The 23,678-nt window shown below is 42.6% G+C and overlaps 4 protein-coding genes across 4 annotated transcripts in view; all 4 read left to right on the forward strand.

The window, feature by feature from the left end:
* The first annotated feature begins 6 nt into the window (after window positions 1–6).
* Window positions 7–3,173, forward strand: LOC144534131 (uncharacterized). The gene is made up of 4 exons (XM_078275869.1): window positions 7–236; window positions 1,077–1,211; window positions 1,318–1,349; window positions 2,636–3,173. Exons 1-4 carry the CDS (start codon window positions 62–64, stop codon window positions 2,762–2,764), a joined length of 471 nt encoding a protein of 156 aa, XP_078131995.1. The 5' UTR covers window positions 7–61; the 3' UTR covers window positions 2,765–3,173.
* A 5,318-nt stretch (window positions 3,174–8,491) lies between these two features.
* Window positions 8,492–12,603, forward strand: LOC144534507 (signal-regulatory protein beta-2-like). The gene is made up of 6 exons (XM_078276476.1): window positions 8,492–8,745; window positions 8,872–9,207; window positions 9,300–9,635; window positions 10,364–10,501; window positions 10,605–10,636; window positions 11,710–12,603. The coding sequence occupies exons 1-6, from the start codon at window positions 8,703–8,705 to the stop codon at window positions 11,824–11,826; spliced, it is 1,002 nt and encodes a 333-aa protein (XP_078132602.1). The 5' UTR covers window positions 8,492–8,702; the 3' UTR covers window positions 11,827–12,603.
* A 4,656-nt stretch (window positions 12,604–17,259) lies between these two features.
* Window positions 17,260–19,713, forward strand: LOC144534471 (uncharacterized). The gene is made up of 5 exons (XM_078276405.1): window positions 17,260–17,412; window positions 17,556–18,248; window positions 19,065–19,187; window positions 19,276–19,319; window positions 19,427–19,713. Exons 1-5 carry the CDS (start codon window positions 17,358–17,360, stop codon window positions 19,538–19,540), a joined length of 1,029 nt encoding a protein of 342 aa, XP_078132531.1. The 5' UTR covers window positions 17,260–17,357; the 3' UTR covers window positions 19,541–19,713.
* Window positions 19,714–21,935: 2,222 nt separating this feature from the next.
* Window positions 21,936–23,678, forward strand: part of LOC144534631 (signal-regulatory protein beta-2-like) — a 7,812-nt gene continuing 6,069 nt past the window's right edge. The window contains exons 1-3 of the mRNA XM_078276640.1: window positions 21,936–22,064; window positions 22,154–22,495; window positions 22,973–23,308. Of these exons, the coding sequence (XP_078132766.1) occupies window positions 22,001–22,064; window positions 22,154–22,495; window positions 22,973–23,308 (742 nt within the window). The 5' untranslated portion in view covers window positions 21,936–22,000. The remainder of the gene's footprint in view (window positions 22,065–22,153; window positions 22,496–22,972; window positions 23,309–23,678) is intronic.

Here is a 23,678-nt window from a genome sequence, read left to right on the forward strand (position 1 = left end):
CTGTGCAGCAGAACACATTAGTGTCACGTGGCTGAAAAACTCTCATCACTCTGCTCCGCAAATGATCTACTACTCTGGAAATAAGAGCTGCCAGAGGACTGAGAGTGGAGAGACTAGCTGTGTGTATGAGCTTCTCCTGAGGAACCTCAGCTCTGATGATGCTGGAACCTTCTACTGTGTCCTGACTTCATGTGGACAGACGCTGTTTGGAAACGGGACCAGGATTATTGTTCACAGTAAGACTGGAACTGTCACTATACATCAGGGGTGTGACGATCTCTCTACGATGAACGATTCGATCCAATTCGATATCGCGATGCATCACGATTGCTTCACCTCTTCAATTTTATTATTTATTACACATGGTTTTCATCAACAAATTCAAGCAGACAGATATGCATGAATCCCCTTTTTATTGTATCTGCTGTAGCGGAGTCTGAACATAGCAGACAGAAAACAACAAGCATCATCAGTAGGCAACAGTTGATTATGGTCTGTCACTGCATTGATGCAGAATCGTCCAGGTCCGCATCACGATGCATCGGCGCAGTGATTCATTTCAACACCCCTACTATAAAAAAAACTGTAGAGTTTTAGTCCAATTCCTAGCAAATATTATGAATCATAAACACAGAGAAAATGTTAGGTCAATATTGAAGAATGCTGTAAAACCCCAGATTAAGTCCAAAGCCAGCTAGAGCTGAAATGAAGAACGATTATTCCTTCAATCGATCAACAGAAATATAATCAGCAACTATTTTGATAATCGATTCATTGTTGGTCACCATTTCCTGATATTTTATAGATCAAATTAATTAAAAAAAATCGAATAAAATACTCAGAAGAAAATAATTGCTATGCTGCCCTAAAGCCAATGTTTTCATGTTTTCAAGTTTTGGTTTACGCTGACTAGGTTCGAGAAATATTGGGGTTAGAAGTTGAAGAAAATGTTCCAAGTCCAAGAAAATCTTGCTCTTATAAAACGTTTTCATTTAAGAAATTAAGATTTGTGTTCATGTTTGCAGCCATTTACAGAAGGTATAATTAAATACTGTTCATTCTCATATGTTTCAAAGGAGACGTTGCCTTCACTGAATCAGCTGATCTGAGTCCAACGGTTATTACACTGATGCTGTCAAACACCGTTCTTGGGATTGGGACACTTGTGCTTGTATGGAAAGTTTGCAAAAAACACAAGAAAGATCCCACAGGTATGAACAACTATGTATTATATTAAATATCTGTATATCTGAAGCAAAAGCTGATATGTTCTGTTATATTCTGCAGTAGCAGTGACAGAAGTCATTTTTGTTTTAGGATCCAGGGATGGATCTCTTGAAGCCAATCAGGTAATCCATTTGTTCAACGCATTCTCATAAAAACGGGTTCGTATGATATTGTACAAAAAATACAGTGACGTCCGGCCGGTCACATGACGTCCCGTCACATGACTTAAGTTAAGCAGTCTTACAGTTCAATTTAGCCGAGAAAAGGTTACTGGTAGCTGGAAAAAGGGCACCGCGAGGTGACGGTTCTTTCAGGGGCCGTTGCAGTTGAGCTTAGCTGACAAGTTTAGTGGTCTTTACAGTAAAATGTAGCCGAGAAAAGGTTACTGTGAGACGAGTACAGAGCACAGAGAGGTGATAGTCCTTTCAGCCGTTGTTGCAGTTGAGTTTAGTAGACAAAAGGTGGCTGTTGAGTGACAACTATTTTTATCAACGACGTTCCACTCCTGGGATAGTTCCGGTGCTGCCCAAAATTCCGCCGGATGTCCCACCTTTTTCGGCCGAATGTCCCTCATCTTCCGCTTTCTTTGTGTTGGCGTTCTAAACCCCGGTGGATTTCTGAGGACTATGGTTAACTGCTCCTCAGATCTCTGCAGGGTAAATCCAGACAGCTAGCTAGATTATCTGTCCAATCTGAGTTTTCTGTAGCACGACTAAAACAACTTTTGAACACGTTCCACCAAAACAAGTTCCTTCCCGAGGCTATTTTGCAGCGGCACCGTGGCTCCGTCTGACAATTGCGATTGGTTTAAAGAAATGCCAATAAACCGGAGCACGTTTTTCTCCCATCCCGGAATGCTGCTTGAACTAGCCAGACCCTCCTCCACAGCGCTGTGAAGGGAGGTCTGGCAATGCGAGACTATGTGACAACAGTTAAGTTTAGACACCAAAACGACTAGTTAAGATTAGATAAAAGATCGTGGTTTGGGTTTAAACATAAACACACGTATCCTAGGTGAAAGTCTTTGTTTCATCCCAGGACAGAAACTGCGCTCCCCGGCTTGAAAGCGCTGTTTTATGACCCAACCGTCCACCCCGACCTCCTCTACGCGGAGAACGACGGAGTCTTACACAGCAGCAGTTACTGTGGTGCATACAGCAATAAATGCGTGGAACAAATACAATATACAGGAAATTATTATCCGTAGCTGTACCTACGAATGGTTCATGAGAACAGCCTGATTTCTTCTAGCTCGGTTTCTGGTTACAATTTCAGTTGTATGTCTTTAAAGGTTCTAATGTGGTATATACAGTATTTCTCAGTCACTGTTTAATGGCAACTTAATGCGGTCTATGTCTCCTCTCTTTGAGTCCAAATGTTCAGAACTAACACTGTCATTGTCTTTCAGCCTGGAGATGCAGTGATGTATGCAGCAGTGTGTTCTGCTCCCAGAGGCTCCTCCTGCAGAACGGCTCCAGTGGAATACAGTAGCGACGCCGTAGTTTATTCTCATGTCAAGTACTCTCAAAAGGACTGACAGACTTGCGAGTAAAAGGAAAAACAGGAAGCGTTACAACTGGACTTGTGATCTGGCAGGGATAAATACAGTTAGGACCTGCACGGGATATTAAACTCCAAGCGGACTGCATGGGAGATATGTATTCTCCCCCCCTGGTGCCCCCCACCACCACCAATCCATTGGGCTACAGTGCTGTCAATCTGACAATTGTGATTTCCATTGGATCAGAGTACTGTCACTTGACTGTTCTGCCAATCTTCCCAGCCCTTGCCACATGACCAATTAATGTTTCCATGATGACCATCCCAAATTCTCATACTATGGAACCAGCACTGGAATTATTTTTGTTTTTTTAAAGTGGCAGACTGCGCCTTTAGAAAATGTGTATTGTATTTGGATCATATAAATAAAATGGATAGAAAGGCCATTGAACTTTTTCGTGTGTTCATTTGATTGGTATACAACAAAATGGCGATTGTTCTTAGTTGTCATAGTGACAATACGCGTCAGTAGGGCTGTAAACTGTGTTCGTTCTCGGAGTTGCAGAGAGTGAGGAGGGACAGTTAGACCCAGCAGCAATGGGTCAGCAGACCGCTAACGTTAGACCCAGCCCGCTGTTCAGCTCATTCTCTGTAATCGATGCAGCATAAAAGAACGGCGGAACCAGCAAGTCAGCCAGCCGACATTAGTTGGCGAACGTTAGCTTGCTAACTCCTGCTTAACATTACCCCTTCAACACAGAAATAGTGTGGTCGTCAGTAAAAGAAGAGAACTTTCTATACATAGGTAGAGTTTGCTCTCTCTGTGTCTGTATGTTGGTGGTTTCGAGCAGGATGTCCTCATTCTGTTGCAAGGAACCCATGTAACTCCACCACTGAGACTTTCAGGGGATCACAGGAACCTATTTTTGTGATCAAACTGTGTGTTTAGAAGCAGAATTTCATTGATGTCTTTCTGTGTATTAAACCACACACAGCTCATGAGCACAAAAAAAAAATCACAGAAGTTAAGTAGCGATGTGGTTAGAAAAACCCAAACAAAGGTTATGGTTTGATCAGACAATTCAAAGTATTCTCACTGCTTTACCAGTTGGCTTTAATTACATCTCCACAAACAATAGCTTTGTCAAAGTTTATGTTAACACTTTATAATAATGGTACATTAATTATTATTAATTCATGTATGACCTAATGCATGAAAAAGCATGTATTAATTCATGTAGTACTTCATGAACTATCAGTAATGCCACAAATCAAAAGAAACGGAAAGACATTTCTGGTCTTCAGACACTTAGAAGTTAGTAAAAAGTAAAATTCATAAATATCCTATTTGGCTGAGCATTGTTCTTAGACATAACTCTTTAAGTGCCTTATGTTGTTGTGAATAAAGTATACTGTATTTTGTGTAAATGTAGTGACTTCAGTATCATTTTGCCAACCCACTCCTATAATTCTTAATTAATTGTATGCCACCATTAATCATGTTATTTTATCAATGTTAGAGATGGACCAGGTCCATCACTTTATTAGAAGGGCCACAAACATGATGAAATAATGAATAAGTAATGTTTTGTTAATCATGATTACAATACTACAATTCAGTTTCTTTAGCCTGTCACTTTAACTACAGATTATGAAGGAGACATGAACATCATTAATAAATCAGAAATCATGAGGAATGAAATCCCTTAATTGATGCATTCATTAACGTATTGTTCCTGCTCCAGTATGTCCAAAACTCTGCTGCCAGGTCTTGGTGTGGTTGAGGACCCTGGCAGCAGAGCACATCACCCCAACCCTCATCCACCTTCATTGGCTCCCAATTAAGTCCTGCATCACATATAAAATCCTCCTCACCTACAATTCCCTCCATGCCCTGGCCCCTCAGTACCTCTCCGACCTCCTCCATCCATACACCCCACCTCGAAGCCTGCGGTCCTCAGACGCTGGCCTGCTCTCCATTCCCCACACCAGACTCTGTACCTTCGGACACCTTTAGTGTTGCAGCCCCATCCCTCTGGAACACCCTCCCTGCAGATATCTGAAATGCTACATCCCTGGACATTTTTTAAAAGCTCCTGAAATGGGGCGACCTCTAGCTCACCCAGTAAGAGTGTTCGCCCCATCTCTCTCTATCCACTTTCAAAAATAAAAGGGAAAAGCCCCAAAAAATAATCTTAAAAAAACTCCTGAAACACCACCTGTTTACCACAGCCTACGACCTCCCTTAGCTCAGCCACAGTAATTCTGAAAAGTGTACATCAATGAATTCATTCTTTTTCATGCATGAATTCATGATACTTTGTGTACCATTATTATAAAGTGTTACCAAGTTTATTTTATTGAGAAAAGTGTTATACAGCCAAACAACAAAATGATATGTATCTAACATGCATTCTTTTTGTGATAACATACTTTAACTGTAACAGAGATTCTAAGAACATTTTGAGCGGGGGCTTTCTAGGCGTAGTTATTGAACTGGTTTTGGGGGAAATGAGCCCAGCACAAGCTGGACTACTCAACCACGGCGATCCAAAAATGCGGCCCACTGTTTCCCCAAGTCCACCGCAGTTGGAAAATGAAAGAATGACCGGTGGATGTACACCCAGGGAAGCACAAACAAGCATGGTAGCACAAAGAGAGATAGAGAGAGAGATAGAGAGATAGAGATAGATAGAGAGAGAGAGAGATAGATAGATAGATAGAGAGAGAGATAGAGAGATACAGAGAGAGAGATAGATAGAGAGCGATATAGAGAGATAGAGAGAGAGAGAGATAGATAGAGAGAGATAGAGAGAGAGAGATAGAGAGATAGAGAGATAGAGAGAGAGAGAGAGAGAGAGAGAGAGAGAGAGAGAGAGAGAGAGAGAGAGAGATAGAGAGATAGATAGAGAGAGATAGAGAGAGAGAGAGAGAGAGAGATAGAGAGACTTTCAACTCACACCTCCGGCGGAGCTTTCGTGCATCCCTGTGGAGGCTGGGGGGCATTGAACCCGAGTGGACAATGTTCAAAGTTTCCATTGCTGAAGCTGCGGTGAGGAGCTGTGGTCTTAGGGTCTTAGGTGCCTCAAGGGGCGGTAACCCACGAACACCGTGGTGGACACCGGTGGTCAGGGAAGCCGTCCGACTGAAGAAGGAGTCTTTCCGGGATATGTTATCCCAGACGACTCCGGAGGCAGTTGCAAGGTACCGAAGGGCCCGAAGGGCTGCAGCCTCTGCCGTGAAAGAGGCAAAGCAGCGTGTGTGGGAGAAGTTCGGAGAAGACATGGAGAAGGACTTTCGGTCGGCACCAAGGTGCTTCTGGAAAACCGTTCGCCACCTCAGGAGGGGAGCGGGGAACCATCCAAGCTGTGTACAGTAAGGATGGGGACGCTGTTGACCTCAACTGAGGAGGTAATAGGGCGGTGGAAGGAGCACTTTGAGGAACTCCTAAATCCGACTAATACGCCCTCTATGGTAGAGGCAGAGCTGGAGGATGAGGGGGGATTGGCATCAATTTCCCTGGTGGAGGTTGCTGAGGTAGTTAAACAACTCCACAGTGGCAAAGCCCCAGGAATTGATGAGATCCGTCCAGAAATGCTTAAAGCTCTGGGTGTGGAGGGGTTGTCTTGGTTGACACGCCTCTTCAACATTGCGTGGAAGTCTGGGGACGGTGCCTAAGGAGTGGCAGACCGGGGTGGTGGTTCCCCCTTTTTAAAAAGGGGGACCAGAGGGTGTGTGCCAATTACAGGGGTATCACACTTCTCAGCCTCCCGGTAAAGTCTACTCCAAGGTGCTGGAAAGGAGGGTTCGGTCGATAGTCGAATCTCAGGTTGAAGAGGAACAATGCGGATTCCGTCCTGGTCGTGGAACAACGGACCAGATCTTTACTCTCGCAAGGATCCTGGAGGGAGCCTGGGAGTATGCCCAACCAGTCTACATGTGTTTTGTGGATCTGGAGAAGGCGTATGACCGGGTGCCCCGGGAGATACTGTGGGAGGTGCTGCGGGAGTACGGGGTGAGGGGTCCCTTCTCAGGGCCATCCAATCTCTGTACGACCAAAGCGAGAGCTGTGTCCGGGTTCTCGGCAGTAAGTCGGACTCGTTTCAGGTGAGAGTTGGCCTCCGCCAGGGCTGCGCTTTGTCACCAATCCTGTTTGTAGTATTTATGGACAGGATATCGAGGCGTAGTCGGGGTGGAGAGGGGTTGCAGTTCGGTGGGCTGGGGATCTCATCGCTGCTTTTTGCAGATGATGTGGTCCTGATGGCATCATCGGCCTGTGACCTTCAGCACTCACTGGATCGGTTCGCAGCCGAGTGTGAAGCGGCTGGGATGAGGATCAGCACCTCTAAATCGGAGGCCATGGTTCTCAGCAGGAAACCGATGGAGTGCCTTCTCCAGGTAGGGAATGAGTCCTTACCCCAAGTGAAGGAGTTCAAGTACCTTGGGGTCTTGTTCGCGAGTGAGGGGACAATGGAGCGGGAGATTGGTCGGAGAATCGGCACAGCAGGTGCGGTATTACATTCAATTTATCGCACCGTTGTGACGAAAAGAGAGCTGAGCCAGAAGGCAAAGCTCTCAATCTACCGGTCAGTTTTTGTTCCTACCCTCACCTATGGTCATGAAGGCTGGGTCATGACCGAAAGAACAAGATCCAGGGTACAAGCGGCCGAAATGGGTTTCCTCAGGAGGGTAGCTGGCGTCTCCCTTAGAGATAGGGTGAGAAGCTCAGTTATCCGTGAGGAGCTCGGAGTAGAGCCGCTGCTCCTTTGCGTCGAAAGGAGCCAGTTGAGGTGGTTCGGGCATCTGGTAAGGATGCCCCCTGGGCGCCTCCCTAGGGAGGTGTTCCAGGCACGTCCAGCTGGGAGGAGGCCTCGGGGGAGACCCAGGACTAGGTGGAGGGATTATATCTCTAACCTGGCCTGGGAACGCCTCGGGATCCCCCAGTCGGAGCTGGTTAATGTGGCCCGGGAAAGGGAAGTTTGGGGTCCCCTGCTGGAGCTGCTACCCCCGCGACCCGAACCCCGGATAAGCGGATGAAGATGGATGGATGGATGGATGGATTTCAAATTTTCCAAATGTTCCTTCAAGCCGTCTGTTATCAGAAATTGCATTTATTAGGAGTGAGTCCACACAAATTACAAAAAGCACAATTCATTGTTTACATCAAATGGTATATACCATGTAGATGAATCAATGTGTCCCAGTTTTGCAATATTAGTCTGTTAAGATTTCTGCCTTCCCAATGCAATAAGGGGGGAAAAGAATAATTCATAAAAAAAAAAAAAAATCAGCAGAAGCATGTATTTAAAAAAAAAAGTGTTCCTGTTACAGGTTAAGTGGAAGTACTTTGTACTAGAAAAAATAGTCCCTCTAAAAAACTACGGTCACTGTTTCTGGAAAAAAAAAAGAAGAGATGCAGCGAGGGTTTTTTTTTTTCTTTCTAAAATGTTTTATTTCTCCCCTTGGCTCACCACATTCAGGTCAGTGCAACCAAGTACTATGGTACAGCGGCTGTTACATAGATATAAGATATCTTGATCTGTTACCCATACTTACATTTTCTTTCTTACCAGCATTTTGCATGTAGACACACTTTCAGTTTCCCTCCATTCTTCTGGAAAGTATGCATCTAAATTGCAGTTTCCATTTTGCCAACCTCATTGTGGTTTACCTGCTTTCATTTAATATCAAACAGGCCATGCCTTATTGTCTCTATAGACAGAGCAAGCAGACTGTAGAGACAGTGTGCCAACACATCTTGATGTAAAACGGGCCATGATGGGTTTGTTTTTTTTTGCTTCGATGTGAACTAGCAAATCTTGTTCCGCAAGGTGAGGATGATGAACCAATCAGACCTGACGGAGGTGGCAGAATGTAGGACAAGTGGTGAATCTGTTAAGTGTGCTGCTGCTGTTGTTGCTTCAGTCAGTCAGAACTGCTGAGGAGGAGAAGCCGGATCAGTGAAGCAGACGAAGATGAGGCTTTACTTTGTGAATGTTCTCTTGCTCTGGCCTTTGTGTAAGTAACAGAAATCCACCTGTGTAATCTTTTCATGAGCGTTCACACACACACACACACACACACACACACACACACACACACACACACACACACACACTCTTATATCCTGTCTGTATATTTCAGGTGCGGCAGACATTTCTCAGCCTGTTCCTTTCCAAACAGTGAAGCTTGGAGACTCGGCTACTATTGAATGTCACATAAAGAGTGACCTGTACAAAAGAGTGTGGTACAAATTCACCACAGGGAAGGGACTGCAGCTTGTGGCAGCATTCAATCATTTCTTTAATCGGAGTATATTTCCTGGCGATTCTCAGCGCCATTATTCAGTCAAATTTGACATAATCAACAGCCATCTGAGCATTTCTGCAACAACATGGGAAGACGTTGGAACATACTTCTGTGGAGTCATGCAGTTAAACGAGATTCAGTTTGGATCGGGAACCTTTTTGATGCTAAAAGGTATTCATTCTCTCTCCTGACAGCACCCTGATTTCAGCCGAATGTGAACATAATGCTAATGATCATAGTTCATATTATATTTCTTCCCCAAGGTGCGAACCCGGTCAGTGACTCTGGCGTCCAGCAGCGGGAGTCTGAACCCGTCCAGCCAGGAGACTCTGTGACTCTCAGCTGTTCTGTTCACACTGGCCGCTGTGCAGCAGAACACATTAGTGTCACGTGGCTGAAAAACTCTCATCACTCTGCTCCGCAAATGATCTACTACTCTGGAAATAAGAGCTGCCAGAGGACTGAGAGTGGAGAGACTAGCTGTGTGTATGAGCTTCTCCTGAGGAACCTCAGCTCTGATGATGCTGGAACCTTCTACTGTGTCCTGACTTCATGTGGACAGACGCTGTTTGGAAACGGGACCAGGATTATTGTTCACAGTAAGACAGGAACCGTCACTATACATGTAGAGTTTTAGTCCAAAGTACTTCCAATTCCTGGCAAATATAAATCATAAACACAGAAAGAATGTACGTCAATATCGAACAATGCTGCAAAAAACCCCAGAGTCCAAAGCCAGCTAGAGTTGGAACGATTGGCTGATTATTCCTTAAGTCGATCGACAGAAAAATATTCAGCACCTTTTTTGATAATCGATTCATTGTTGTTCATTTTTCAAGCAAAAACACGAAACATTTGTCACTCTTTCCTGACTTTTAATTGACCAAATGATGAATCCAGAAAATAATCAGCAGATTAATCAATGATGAAAAGTATTTTTACGGTATGGTTAAGGTTCGGGAAAAATTGGGGTTATGGCAAATAAACTCTGGGTAATGAATGGTCAGGGTAAGGCAACAAAAACACCGTTAAATGGAAATATTCAAGATTACTTTTTAAAAAAAAATTTTTAAAATTAAGTCTCTGATGAAACCTTTTTTATGGCTATATACCATATGTATAGGGGAATGTTTTCTGAGTGCACTTTGACTGAACTGACCCTTTATATATTGAAAACTGCAGGATATTGTCAACAGTAAGTGACCTAAAGAGATTATGTAACTCAAATGTCAAGTTTTTTTTTGTTTTTGTTTTTTTTTTTAAATGGAGAATGTTGCACTGCTAGTTATTTATATTAAAACTAAGCACCATTTATTTTCTTCTGCAGAAAATGCTGTCACCAATCTGTCACCATCTGAACTGAGTCCAACTGTGATTGCTCTGACGCTGTCAAACATCATTCTGGGGATTGTGACACTCATCCTTATATGGAAACTTTGCAAGAGTCAGAGGAAAGATTCCACAGGTATTTCAAACCGTACTGATCAGCTGTATCTCTGCAGCAGAATCACAAACACATTTGGTTACATTCTGCAGTAACTGAAATTGACTTCTCTTTGTTTCTTCAGAGGCAACGGATGGATCTTCTGAAGGCAATCAGGTAATTCATCAGCTGTGTGTAACCTTTGTGTTTGATCAAGCCTCACTCCCACCTCCTCAAATACTGACGCCTGGTCAGTGGCCCTCAGAGTCAGATACCGACACGCAATGCCGGTATAAGGCGGAGGCCCGTTCATTCCTATGAGAGATGCTCAGTGAAGCATAAAGCCTTCATTGAGTCCAAAATTACCCGGATGATCGGCGCTAATCAATAATAGTGATACGAGTCATTTCAGTCGTGACGGTGTTTGGTGTTTTAAGCCCCCAACGTCACCTTCCAGGCAATGGTTATGTTTAGGGTTAGGGTTAAGGTTAGGGTTAACTGCCTTAAAGGCGACGTTGGAGGCTTAAAACACCATTGAGCGGTTGTGACGCTCAAAAAAAAATGTATCCTCTGGTTTACAGACGTGTCTGTCGTCATGTCAATGGGAAAAAGTATTTTTGGGCCTCATGTGACGGCCCAGAGTTGCAATTCCACCGTTTGTCCGCTATTGTTTAATTTGTTTCAAAGCTTCCTGGGGGCCTCAGGCATAGCAGCATCTCGACCGCAGTGACGTAAGATGATGTAGGATAAGAGCGCCATAGGGCGCCCAGATAGCTCAGTTGGTAGAGCGGGCGCCCATATATAGAGGTTTACTCCTCGATGCAGCGGGCCCGGGTTAGACTCCGACCTGCGCCCCTTTGCTGCATGTCATTCCTCCTCTCTCTCGGCTTTCATGTCTTCAGCTGTCCTGTCAAAATAAAGGCCTGCGTGTCACTTAAAGAAAACTGTTTAAACCCCACCCACGACCTTTACTTACCCTAAGTGGCTTTACCCTGCACGTCAACAAGGGACGCCAAGGAGTCCAGACTCAGAGAGTTCAAAAGCTATGCCAAAGGTTCCTGTCCAGGTGCTTTGAAAAATGACAGAAAGGGGTTCTGACGAAGCGCATTGAAAAATGATGCCAAAGGGGTTCTCAGAAAGTTAAAAAGTAATGCCAAGAGGAGTTGGGATCGAGAATGTGTTGGTTTGATTTGCACCACGTCTTTCTATGGCCAGTCTCAAGTGATTTTCATTTTCTTTTTTTTCCACAGACTACTGATACAGTTACCTATGCAACTGTGTGTTCGGCCCCTAGACGCCTCCCCAACAGACAAGCTAGTAGAGACTGTGTAGTTTATTCTAACATCAGATACTGTCAACAGAACTGACAGGTGGGAAGACAGACAAACCAGGGAGAATGAAGACTGAAGGAGTAGGAATGCCTAAATGTATATCGTTACACAAGTTTGAAATATGACCAAAGACCGCTTTATCTGTATGAAATATAAAGAAGTCTGCAACTGTAGCTTCTTCATGACTATAGTTAAAGCTGCACTCAGCCCAGAGCTGTCGCAGGTGGGGTGCGAGGCCCTGTGCGAGCTTAACGCGCGAGGGCCTACTAGTGTGCGTGTGTGTGTGTGCGTGTGTGTTCAATGTGCCTTGCTGTGTTAAATGTGGACGTACGCCCTCTGTCCATGGTGCTGAAATATGTACCAAAATAGATGAAAGGCATTGTCAAAGATAGTTGTATTTGTATTCTGGTGTTAAGAGACATACCAGAATATTTAGCGGTCTAAATAATAAGCAGTCTGATGTATGGAATGGCAGTTCAGCTGCATGTCACTTTATGTTCTTTCTACAGCTTTATATAGCGTCTGACTTACCATGCTGGATTTGCGGCACTTGTGATACAGGATCACAGGACGTTTCGTGTTGTTTCAGCAGAGGAGCTAAATATTTCCAATAAATATTGGCCTCATTAGCAAGTTATTGTTTTGTTTTTTTCTTAACACCTGATCGTGTTTGCAAAATTGGTCGCGCTCTCCTGTAGCCGTTTCTCCTTGCTCGCACTCTGGCTGGCACTTCACATCTTTGCAGCTCAAGATATAATACATTTAAATACTGAGGACTTGAATGTGCCAAATCCCATAGCATACAGTTGTGTTCAGAATAATAATAATAATAATAATAAGCAGTGTGTTTAAAACAAAGTGAATAATGCTCAAAATCCTTAGAATAGCTTTTAATTCCATAATATCAATGTATTGGGAACACTGCACATTCAATTCCAAATCAAAACATGACCAACATTGATCAAGTTTGTGTGTTATACCTTTACAGAAAGTGAAGAAAAAGGAATATTAGGCTGTTCAAAGAAATAGCAGTATTTGCATTTTTCTTTACAAACTCAAACATTTACTGTATGAACTGAAAAATGTCTCAAGGGTTTGCTTTACTTTGAATCCCTGCACTAATATTTATTTGCATAACCATTATTTCTGAGAACTGCTTCACATCTGTGTTGCATGGAGTTGACCAACTTCTGGCACCTGTGAACAGGTATTCCAGCCCAGGACGATTGAACTACATTCCACAATTCCTCTGCATTACTGGGTTTTGCCTCAGAAACAGCATTTTTGATGTCACCCCACAAGTTTTCTATGGGATTGAGGTCTGGGGATTGGGCTGGCCACTCCATAACATCAATCTTTGCTCGCTTACTGGTGTGTTTTGGGTCATTGTCTTGTTGAAAGACCCATTTCAAAGGCATTTCCTCTTCAGCATAAGGCAACATGACCTCTTCAAGTATTTTGATGTATTGAAACTGATCCATGATCTCTGGTATGCGATAAATAGGCCCAACACCACAGTATGAGAAACATTCCCATAACATGATTTTTGCACCACCATGCTTTACTGTCTTCACAGTGTACTGTGGCTTGAATTCAGTGCATGGGGGTCGTCGGACAAACTGTCTGTGGCCCCCAATTTTGCTCTCATCAGTCCACAGAATGTTGCCCCATTTCTCCTTTGGCCAGTCAATGTGTCCTTTGGCAAATTTCAACCTATTCAGTACATGTCTTTTTTTCAGCAATGGGACTTTGCGGGGGCTTCTAGCTGATAGCTTTGCTTCACATAGCCTTCTTCTGATCGTAACAGTACTCACAGGTAACTTTAAGTCTTCTTTGATTTTCCTGGAGCTGATCATTGGTTGAGCCTTTGCCATTTTGGCTATTCTTCGATCCATTCGTTCAGGCTTTGGATGCCATTTCAAGGCATTTGAAATCATTTTGGCTGAGCAGCCTATAATTTTCTGCACTTCTTTATATGTTTTCCTCTCTCCAATCAACTTTTTAATCAAAGTCCGCTGCTCCTCAGAGTAATGTCCGGAATGACCAATTTCGCTGAGTATTTCAGTGTGAAATGCACTATAACCAGCATGCACAACATTTGCTTCCTTCCTTCCTTAAATATGGGCCATAACTAACACCTGTTTCTTCACAGAATCAATCACCTCACTAATTGAACACAACACTGCTATTATTTTGAACATGCCCCTTTCAATTACAGATTCAATTACACAGAATGAGCAGCATGCATGTCATGACTGTTGGGTCTGTTGGTTTTCTATGACTCTACAACACTTACTAGTCAATTATTTGCCATGTAGAAATATAATAATATAATAACACTTCTACCAAAAAACAATTGGAGGTTATGAGGTTAGTGATGTTGGGTTGCTATTATTTCGAACACAACTGCACTTCTGTGACATGGAATTAATAAATGGTTATAATTCAGTAAACATTTATTGTTGGGCATGCTTGCCCTGAAGACATAACTGAATCAATTGCAGAGGCTGAATTTGTCAGGCGGGAATATGGAATGAATGCTGTACTGTAAAAGAAAATAATTTTGGCTTCTCAAAGCTTTAAACAATGACTTTTTAATCAACCATCAGCACGTCCATGAAACCTTCCATAGAGACCATTTCTTTAGTGTAAAAACGTTCCAATGAAGTTGTTGTTAAAGGACTTATGACATGCTGCTTTTTGGATGCTTTTATAGGCCTTAGTGGTCCCCTAATACTGTATCTGAAGTCTCTTTTATATAGGCCTTAGTGGTCCCCTAATACTGTATCTGAAGTCTCTTTTATATAGACCTTAGTGGTCCCCTAATACTGTATCTGAAGTCTCTTTTATATAGGCCTTAGTGGTCCCCTAATACTGGATCTGAAGTCTCTTTTATATAGGCCTTAGTGGTCCCCTAAAACTGGATCTGAAGTCTCTTTCCCGAAATTCAGCCTTGGTGCAGAATTACAGCCACTAGAGCCAGTCCCACAATGAGCTTTCCTTATGTGACATTTCTGTGTCTGTAGCTTTAAATGCTATTGAGGAGGAGAGAGGGGGGGCAAGGTGGAGGGAAGGGGTGTGGCTTTGACCAACTGCCATGCTTCGCTTGTTTGCAAGCCATGATGTCTCTCTCTCATGGGCGGGCCAAATTCTCTGGGCGGGCAAAGCAGAGAAAGGGGAGGTAACCTTGTCTTTATGACATCATAAAGGGAAGGTTCCAGATCGGCCCATCTGAGCTTACTTTTTCTCAAAGGCAGAGCAGGATACCCAGGGCTCGGTTTACAGCTATCACCATTTCAAGCCACTGGGGGACCATAGGCAGGCTGGGGGAACTCATATTAATGTTAAAAAACCTCATGAAGTGAAATTTTCATGCCATGGGACCTTTAACAACTAGATCTGTGGAATATCAAAATTAATGTTTGTATGCTTTTAGCAACACAAAAAAAATGATATTTCCCCTTCACATGGAGGATCGACGGTAGCACCATGAATCATAGATCTGTGTAATTTAAAGTCCAAGCAGATTAAAACCCAAACTACATGGCTTACTGTTGGGGTGGGTGGAGCAATATGGGATTGTAATTTAAGCAAGCTGGCCCTTCAATGTAGTAAAGCATAGTATAAACAGAAGTAGACAAAAGACGATAGAAGGGAAAAATATATGATTACTCCAGCACCCCTTGCACTCTGCCCTATTGCACTATAGTCTTACAAATGCTATTGTTATACGTATGGATGTTTTACTTTTGTTCAGCTTTGTTCTTGTTTTATGTACATTCAAAGGAGCAAAAATCCTATTCCTTGTCATATTCCTTGTATGTATACACATACACATACCAATAAATCTGATTCTGACTGTGACAACTTTTTTAAATATTAGTGCTTCACTGAATAAGTGAGGACGTCACCAGGGGCGAGTTTGTCTAAAGGAAGACAAAAGTAAATAGTTACTATTTATGCTAGCAACAGAATAAAGTAAGTAATACGTTGCAAAGTCACATTGCTCGACATTACTCAGGAGTTGCAGAGCCTTTCATTCACTCACTGGAAGCTTCACAAAAGACATTAAACAGAAAGAGCAGAGCTTACAACACAAAGGAATCAAACTACAGTACTGTATGTGAAAAAAAGAGGTTCAGCTGGACACTTTGGTGTCAAACGTGCAGTCTAGGCTGCAAAGGGAATTGAGTGTGTGCCAAAAGAAAAGAAAAAAACTGTAATACACAGCATTGCAGACACAGGTAGAACATGTTCAGAAATCCCCTCTGGTCTATTTATACCCTTTAGCGGAGGGTGCAACCTTTACAGTAGCCAGCTCTCTGCATTTGACTGTTGTTCTGACTCCTGTGGTGAATCGTGTGTGAACTAGTGAGAACAGGTTTCCGCTGGTGGAAACTTCAGTCCTATACTTGAACACAGGAAGACCGGCCTGTGGCCAGCGGGCCACAGCGTGCAGCGGCTCAGACAGAACCCGAGAGCAAACAACAATTCAGCTGTGTGAAATGAGGGTCATGTCTTAAATGCAGATAATCTCACAAAGAAAGGAGGGAATGGTTAACGCTGCAATAATGCAATGGGAAGTAAAATAGCAGCGTAGCATCTTATGTTAACTTGTACTCCCCCTGAGAGTGAAGCTTTCCTTAATTCGTTGCCTGCAGGAGTTCACACCAAAAAAAAAAAAAAGACATGTGTAGCGTACGTCCTTAACTGTCAACGGTCAGCCAATCAGCAATGTCTCTGTGTGGTTACTTACGGTACATAATGACCAAGGAAGCCATTGCAAACAAGTTGGGATGAACATTATGCACCTTTATGTACATTGCTTAGTTTATTATTTTATACATTTATTTCTTCTTGTTTCTTATTGGGGTTATTTTTTTTTGTCAGTTTTGATTTTTTTATTTGGCGGATTTTACATTTTCAACTATGTGTTGCCAAATCACAAAAGTGATCCTTTTCTGATGGGTTGGGCGGTGTGGATTGGATCTCATAACGGGTCGGGAGAGTGCAGGTTTTAAGGAACTCTGACCCGCGCATCACTAGTATGTATCTATGTGAACACACTTTCACGTGTCAAACCCTGCATGCTGTACATTTTCAGTAGACCCCAATGTAGAATATTGAACAGTCACTGTCTATTTCTAGTTGTAAATGGCCGTTAAGCCTTTCATTTGTTGCTGAAAATGGTCTCTTCCGACAACAGTGATTACTTACTTTGTGTTTGGACCATGGGAAAAGCCACTAACTGTGGATCAAACAGCAGAAAGTCAGAGGAATAATGTTCTTGAATAACTTAAAAATTGTACCCCAGTTACAACAGTTAGTATTTATAGGCCTCATTGTATATACACAATATGTGATTTATGTTTCATTGATCAAGGTCAGGTTCAAGCATCATGTTGTCATTACTGTTGTTGAGGATGAGAACACCATTGCCAATGTGGGGGGCCACTGAACATGTGTTCACTGTTTCCAAATCTGATTGGCCAATCAAACACAGCCTTCTCTGTGAAGAGTGGAGAACTTACAGAGTTCAACTCATTCCGCACAGCATTTGAAGCACGATGACACCTCCGAACTTTGCTTTGTATTTCACATGTCTGTTTGTGGCGAATATGGGTAAGTTGTTTTTCTATTGCCTGTGGTTTACTTTAAACTATAACCATATGTTTCCATGCATTCTGCAATACAGATCACAACAACATACTAGCATTACATTTCAAATAAACTTGTGTATTTGCTTTGTCTCATTTTCTCCTCAGCTCACAAGACAACTTTAAAACCGTCTTCATTACATTTTCACTCACCTAATGTTGGGGAAAATATGACTTTGCCATGCATCTGTGACAATGATGCAACGGCGGTGATGTATTACTGGTATAAGCAAACTCTGGGACAGAAACCAAAGCTGATGTCTACGTTCTATAGGCATAATGATATTGGAACTTTTGAAGATGAATTCAACAACAATCCACGCTTCTCACTGGACAAAGTAAATGATAAATATCACTTGAAGGTTTCAGATCTGCAAATTTCAGACTCAGCCACTTACTACTGCGTAGGGAGCAACTTATATGACTTTGAATTTTGTGAGGGCAATACAGTCAGCGTAAAAGGTTCAGGTTTAAACGTCCCAGCTACAGTCCATCAGTCTTCATCTGAGAGCATCCAGCCAGGAGGCTCTGTGACTCTGAACTGTACAGTACACACTGGGACCTGTGATGGAGAACACAGTGTTTACTGGTTCAAGAAGTCTGAAGAATCTCAGCCAGGACTCATTTACACCCATGGAGGCAGGAATGATCAGTGTGAGAGGAAACCCAACACACAAACACACACCTGTGTCTACAACCTGCCGATGAAGAGTTTGAATCTTTCTCATGAGACCTACTACTGTGCTGTTGCCTCATGTGGACACATTCTGTTTGGAAACGGGACCAAGCTGGAGTTAGAGGGTAAGGAACTTTCTAGCCGAGGTTATCTCATTTGATAAATAGCGATGAAAACTCCTAAAAGAAAGGTATCACTAGGTTTGCATTTCTTAATACAATACTCAAATGCAGGCATTAGGAATTCCTGCTCACTGTAATCATTATACATATGTCTTTATTGACCATGAAGCAGTTCCTTAGTGCTACTCCACAGTGGGCGATAGGGGACAAAATCTACAGTCCTTGTTTCGTGCACATATTCCAAAGTTTAGCCCAAGCCATCATGAGGCTTCAGCATTCTGAGTTAGCCTGATCAAGTGGCTATCTTTGTCCTGGCATGTAAGAATATTGCTGGTGTTTTGCGTCCAACATGCCTACACTTCTCTAGCAAGTATCTCTTCGCCGCAGCTCAGCATGGAAATAATTTCCATGGAAACCCAAAGAGGGGATTTTTTACTAAAACGATTAACATTGGAAGATGAACAAGGGATTTTGTCCCTGAAGACGGATTCTTCACTGGATGTAAACCGTCCAATATGTCTTTCAATCGGCATGTTGGCATCGAGTATTGTATTTGGAAGATACCCACTTTTCTTTGTCTAAGTCACACTGCTGAAGTGCTTTCTGTCCACTACTATATTACATCAAAATGACTGAAGAGATCTCTTTGTGGCTAGCACACTAGGAGGGAAAAATAACCAATAACTTTTCAATGTACAAATGGGCATGACAGCATGGTTTTCTAAGATATACATGAAGAAATGCACACCTATCCTATAGTCAACATTGAGAAGACATCTAAAAGCTCTTTAATATTTCCTGGTGTCCGTCTCTCTACAGATGAGGTGGACTCTCCTGTCTGGGTTTATTTCTTGAGTGCAGCTTTAGCATTCACCACCATCCTGAGTGTTTTGCTGGCTTTCTCAGTGTACAAGCTGAACAAAAGAAGCTGCCAATGTACAGGTAACTGTTACTCTTTGAATCTGACTGCAAGTATTGAGTGCATAGTTCATTTAAATAACATGGCTTTCATTTTGTGTGTCACAACCAGAGTGTAATGTAACATTTTCAGCGACTTCTACTCCGAACATAGCGGTAAGGTATCATTTTCTATCCATCCATGACACCTGCCGTGTTTCACACATCTTTCTTGGGCTGTATCTTTAATAATAGTGATGAACCATTTTATATTTTGTTACCAGTTACGCGAAGACAACCTTCATTACGCTGCTTTAAGGGATCACAGCGGCAACACATCAAGAAGACAGAGGGACAGCACCATGACTGAATGTGTGTACTCCAGTGTAAAGCAGTAGAGCTGGACACGTGTCTGTACTTTGTTTCTGTGTACCAAGATATTTGACAAAAGGGTCATTTGAATTTTCCCGAAACATGAATGCTTATGATTTCAGCAAATGCAATAAGTATAAAGGCTTGCCTTGCAATAAACTAAGCTCTTCCACTGAAAAATAAAACACTTGTCTTCTGACTGCCGGAGAGATTCACTGTCATACCACTTGTTGCACAACTTGAAAGAACTACACTCACACCTCTGCGGTGCTGCTTGGCTTAGCTACTGTGAGAGTTTCCACGATTCTAACCAGCCCTGCACCTTTGACATCACATGTCCAGTACATACAGAAGGCCAAAGTTACCACAGAACATTCTTCGTAGGTTGTTGTTTTTTTTGTACATGCTGCCACAAACCCCGGAGATGTAAGAAGCTCTCAGCAGGTAACGGTAAAGAGAGATGTCAGGCGTCTATGCGGTTTCAGGCAGGATGTCTTCAACATTTGTACTGAAGACAGTATTTAAGTCAATGTACTACTGTACTACTACTGACTTACTTTGTACTTGTACTTCAGAGGAAAAAACTGTACTACTACATTTACCTGGCAGAGAAATGTTACTGGTTACATTGCCAACTCAGATTTTACTCACAAAATATTAAATTTTCAAATATGATGCATTATTATTTATGAATCTAGCATTATATTAGAGTTGAAAGCTCCACCTTGAACAGCCTTTAAGTAAATGTAGGTACATTGTGCTGATAATGCCTCTTAAGTACCGTCCGGTCATAGTACAAGTCCTGCAGGATATCCACTCGTGCTCATTGAGGGAAGTGAAGAAAAGTTCAGTAATAAGGTTAGTAGGTTATATCCAGCGGTCAGAAACACACAGGCCAAATATGGAGGTATTCATTTCCAAATAGGCGTAATAATCACTGGCAGCCCTGCCACGGAAGACATGCCTGATTGAGAGCCCCTGCAGCTTTTGTTTTTTCCTCACACTTTATTGTGCCGCCACTTAGTTTCATTCATATTTATTAATATTCAACGCTGTCCAAACTGCTCCAAATCCCAAACAACAAGTTCCCTTGGGTACCTAGTAATATACCCTCCAAGTATGAAGTAGATTGGATGAACGGTGGACACACACACACACACACACACACACACACACACACACACTTTGCTTTCCGAGACAGTTTCATTGACGCATACTTAAACAATTTATGCAATATGAAAATACTCTATAATAGTTAGAACACAAGCCCTGCTCCATAATGTGACTGTTTTCGCCTGCCCTGACATAATATAACATGATGGAAATGTTCTTTAAAATCACAATTAATGCAGTTCAGGTTAGGTCAGTCCAGAAAGGAAATGATCAGGTTGAGGTGCAGTGTAAACATAGATGGAATTTGGCCGAGGGTAGAATATGAGGGCTAATGCACATTAACAGAAGAGGCAGTAGAATGTGAGAAGCCAAGAAAGTTGCAAGAGATGAGACTTATCTTGACTTGGGTCGGTCCAACAGAATCAAGGAAGTCCACAATCACATCTGGAGATTTCATCCAAACCCGCTTTAAAGGATCAGCACACTTCCAGCACCACATTGTTGCCCAGGAAAAGTCTGGTAAATCCAGCTGGTTCTTGGAACATCTGCCATTCCATTTATAAACTATGTCATTGTTTTTCTTTTCTTCTTTTTTTTTCACCAAAAATATCCAAAACTGGATTCAACTTTTAGTGATTTCATTCTTTTGCTCTCTCATTCCTCTGTCTGTTCTTTTATCACTTTCCCCACCTTCATTTCCTGTCAAGGTTGAAAAGGGCTATTTTGTAGTTTTTCTTCCCCCCCCCCCCTTTCTACTACAGCCGTCTACACAAGCCACGTGCTGGGTCACATTTTACTTAGGCAACACCCAAATGTGACCCACAGCGTAATTTTAAACTTTGAGTCTATTTTCTTCTACTTTGTATTGTCTTATGGCTCTGTGTACTGCCAAAGTGCAGGTGACCTACACTCAGCACTGTGCCTGAATGCACTTTGTGCAGACACTGACAGCTTGAAGCTTTGAACATTCTTTTTTTTTATACATGTATTTATTGCCACAAAAATAATAATAATTCCTGACACACTTGACTTGACTTCCTGTCACCTCTGCATTGTTTATTTGGTCGTTGCGGTCACAAGGACCTTTCCCAAGACAAGACAGTAGTTTTTTTATTGCCTTTAGTTGACAGTAGTGCAGACGTAGGCAGGAAACAAGGGCAGAGAAGGATGTGACATGCAACAAAGGTCCCCGGCTTGAATCAAACTGTGGCTCTGTAACCATACAGCTACTAAAGTCCGGTGGCACCGCCCCCCCATTAAATATGGCTGTAGATGAATCTAGTGAACCAATCAGACAGCAGTCAGCAGCGTATGTTCATGCGCGGTGAGAGTGTTGACACTTCTGGCACTTTGTCAGACCTGCTGTGTGAAGGATGGGGATGCAAGCTGAGAAGATGACCGTGTGCCTTCTACATATTTGCCTGCTCTGGTCTGTTTGTAAGTAACTCAAAATCCACCTGTTGGATCTTTTTTTAATGAGGATTTCCATACATCAAAGTGACTTGTTTCTTTTCTGTATCTTTCAGGTGAAGCACAGCTAAGTGCCATCTCTCAGCCAGCTGCTTTCCAAGCAGTAGAGCTAGGACACACAGTTACTTTTACATGTTACATTAAAAGTGCTGCAAGAACCAGGGTGTGGTACACACTAAACACTGAGAGGAGACTTCAGCTGCTGGCCTCCACGGATACTTTATATAATCTGACAATATTTGAAGAGAAATCACACCGTTATGAAGTCCAATCGGACCACATCAGCAGTCTTCTGACTATCCCGAGGACAACGTGGGAAGACGTTGGCACATACTACTGTGGAGTGATGGACTTAAGAGACATTCAGTTTGGACAAGGAACTTTTTTGATGATAAAAGGTATTTATTCTCCACAGTTTAAGATAAAAAAAAAAAAGATTGTTGATAATTTGAGCTGAATGCAGTGGTGGAATGTAACTCAGTACATTCACTGAAGTCCTTGTACTTTACTTGAGTCCTCCCTTTTCATGCCACTTTCTACTTCTACTCCACTACATTTCAGAGGGAAATAATGTACTTTTTAACTCCACTACATATATTTGAAAGCTTTAGTTACTTTACAAATTGAAACAGGAAGTTTTTCCTCACCACTGTCGCACAAAATGCTTACTCATGGGGAATTGTTGGGTCTTTGTAAGCTTCTAAAATGTGAGGATTTTTCTGCATTGAGTACTTTCACTTTTAATACCTTAATAACATTTTCCTGATGTCACATTTTGCAACATTTTTAGTACTTTTACTTAAGTAAAGGATCTGAATACTTCTTCTGCCACTGGCTGAATGTGAGCTAAATGGTTCTCTGATTTCTTCCCCAAGGTGCGAACCCGGTCAGTGACTCTGGCGTCCAGCAGCGGGCGTCTGAACCCGTCCAGCCAGGAGACTCTGTGACTCTCAGCTGTTCTGTTCACACTGGCCGCTGTGCAGCAGAACACATTAGTGTCACGTGGCTGAAAAACTCTCATCACTCTGCTCCGCAAATGATCTACTACTCTGGAAATAAGAGCTGCCAGAGGACTGAGAGTGGAGAGACTAGCTGTGTGTATGAGCTTCTCCTGAGGAACCTCAGCTCTGATGATGCTGGAACCTTCTACTGTGTCCTGACTTCATGTGGACAGACGCTGTTTGGAAACGGGACCAGGATTATTGTTCACAGTAAGACTGGAACTGTCACTATACATCAGGGGTGTGACGATCTCTCTACGATCAACGATTCGATCCAATTCGATATCGCGATGCATCACGATTGCTTCACCTCTTCAATTTTATTATTTATTACACATGGTTTTCATCAACAAATTCAAGCAGACAGATATGCATGAATCCCCTTTTTATTGTATCTGCTGTAGCGGAGTCTGAACATAGCAGACAGAAAACAACAAGCATCATCAGTAGGCAACAGTTGATTATGGTCTGTCACTGCATTGATGCAGAATCGTCCAGGTCCGCATCACGATGCATCGGCGCAGTGATTCATTTCAACACCCCTACTATAAAAAAAACTGTAGAGTTTTAGTCCAATTCC

This window comes from Sander vitreus, chromosome 19 (genome assembly GCF_031162955.1).
Source record: "Sander vitreus isolate 19-12246 chromosome 19, sanVit1, whole genome shotgun sequence".
NCBI lineage: Eukaryota > Metazoa > Chordata > Actinopteri > Perciformes > Percidae > Sander > Sander vitreus.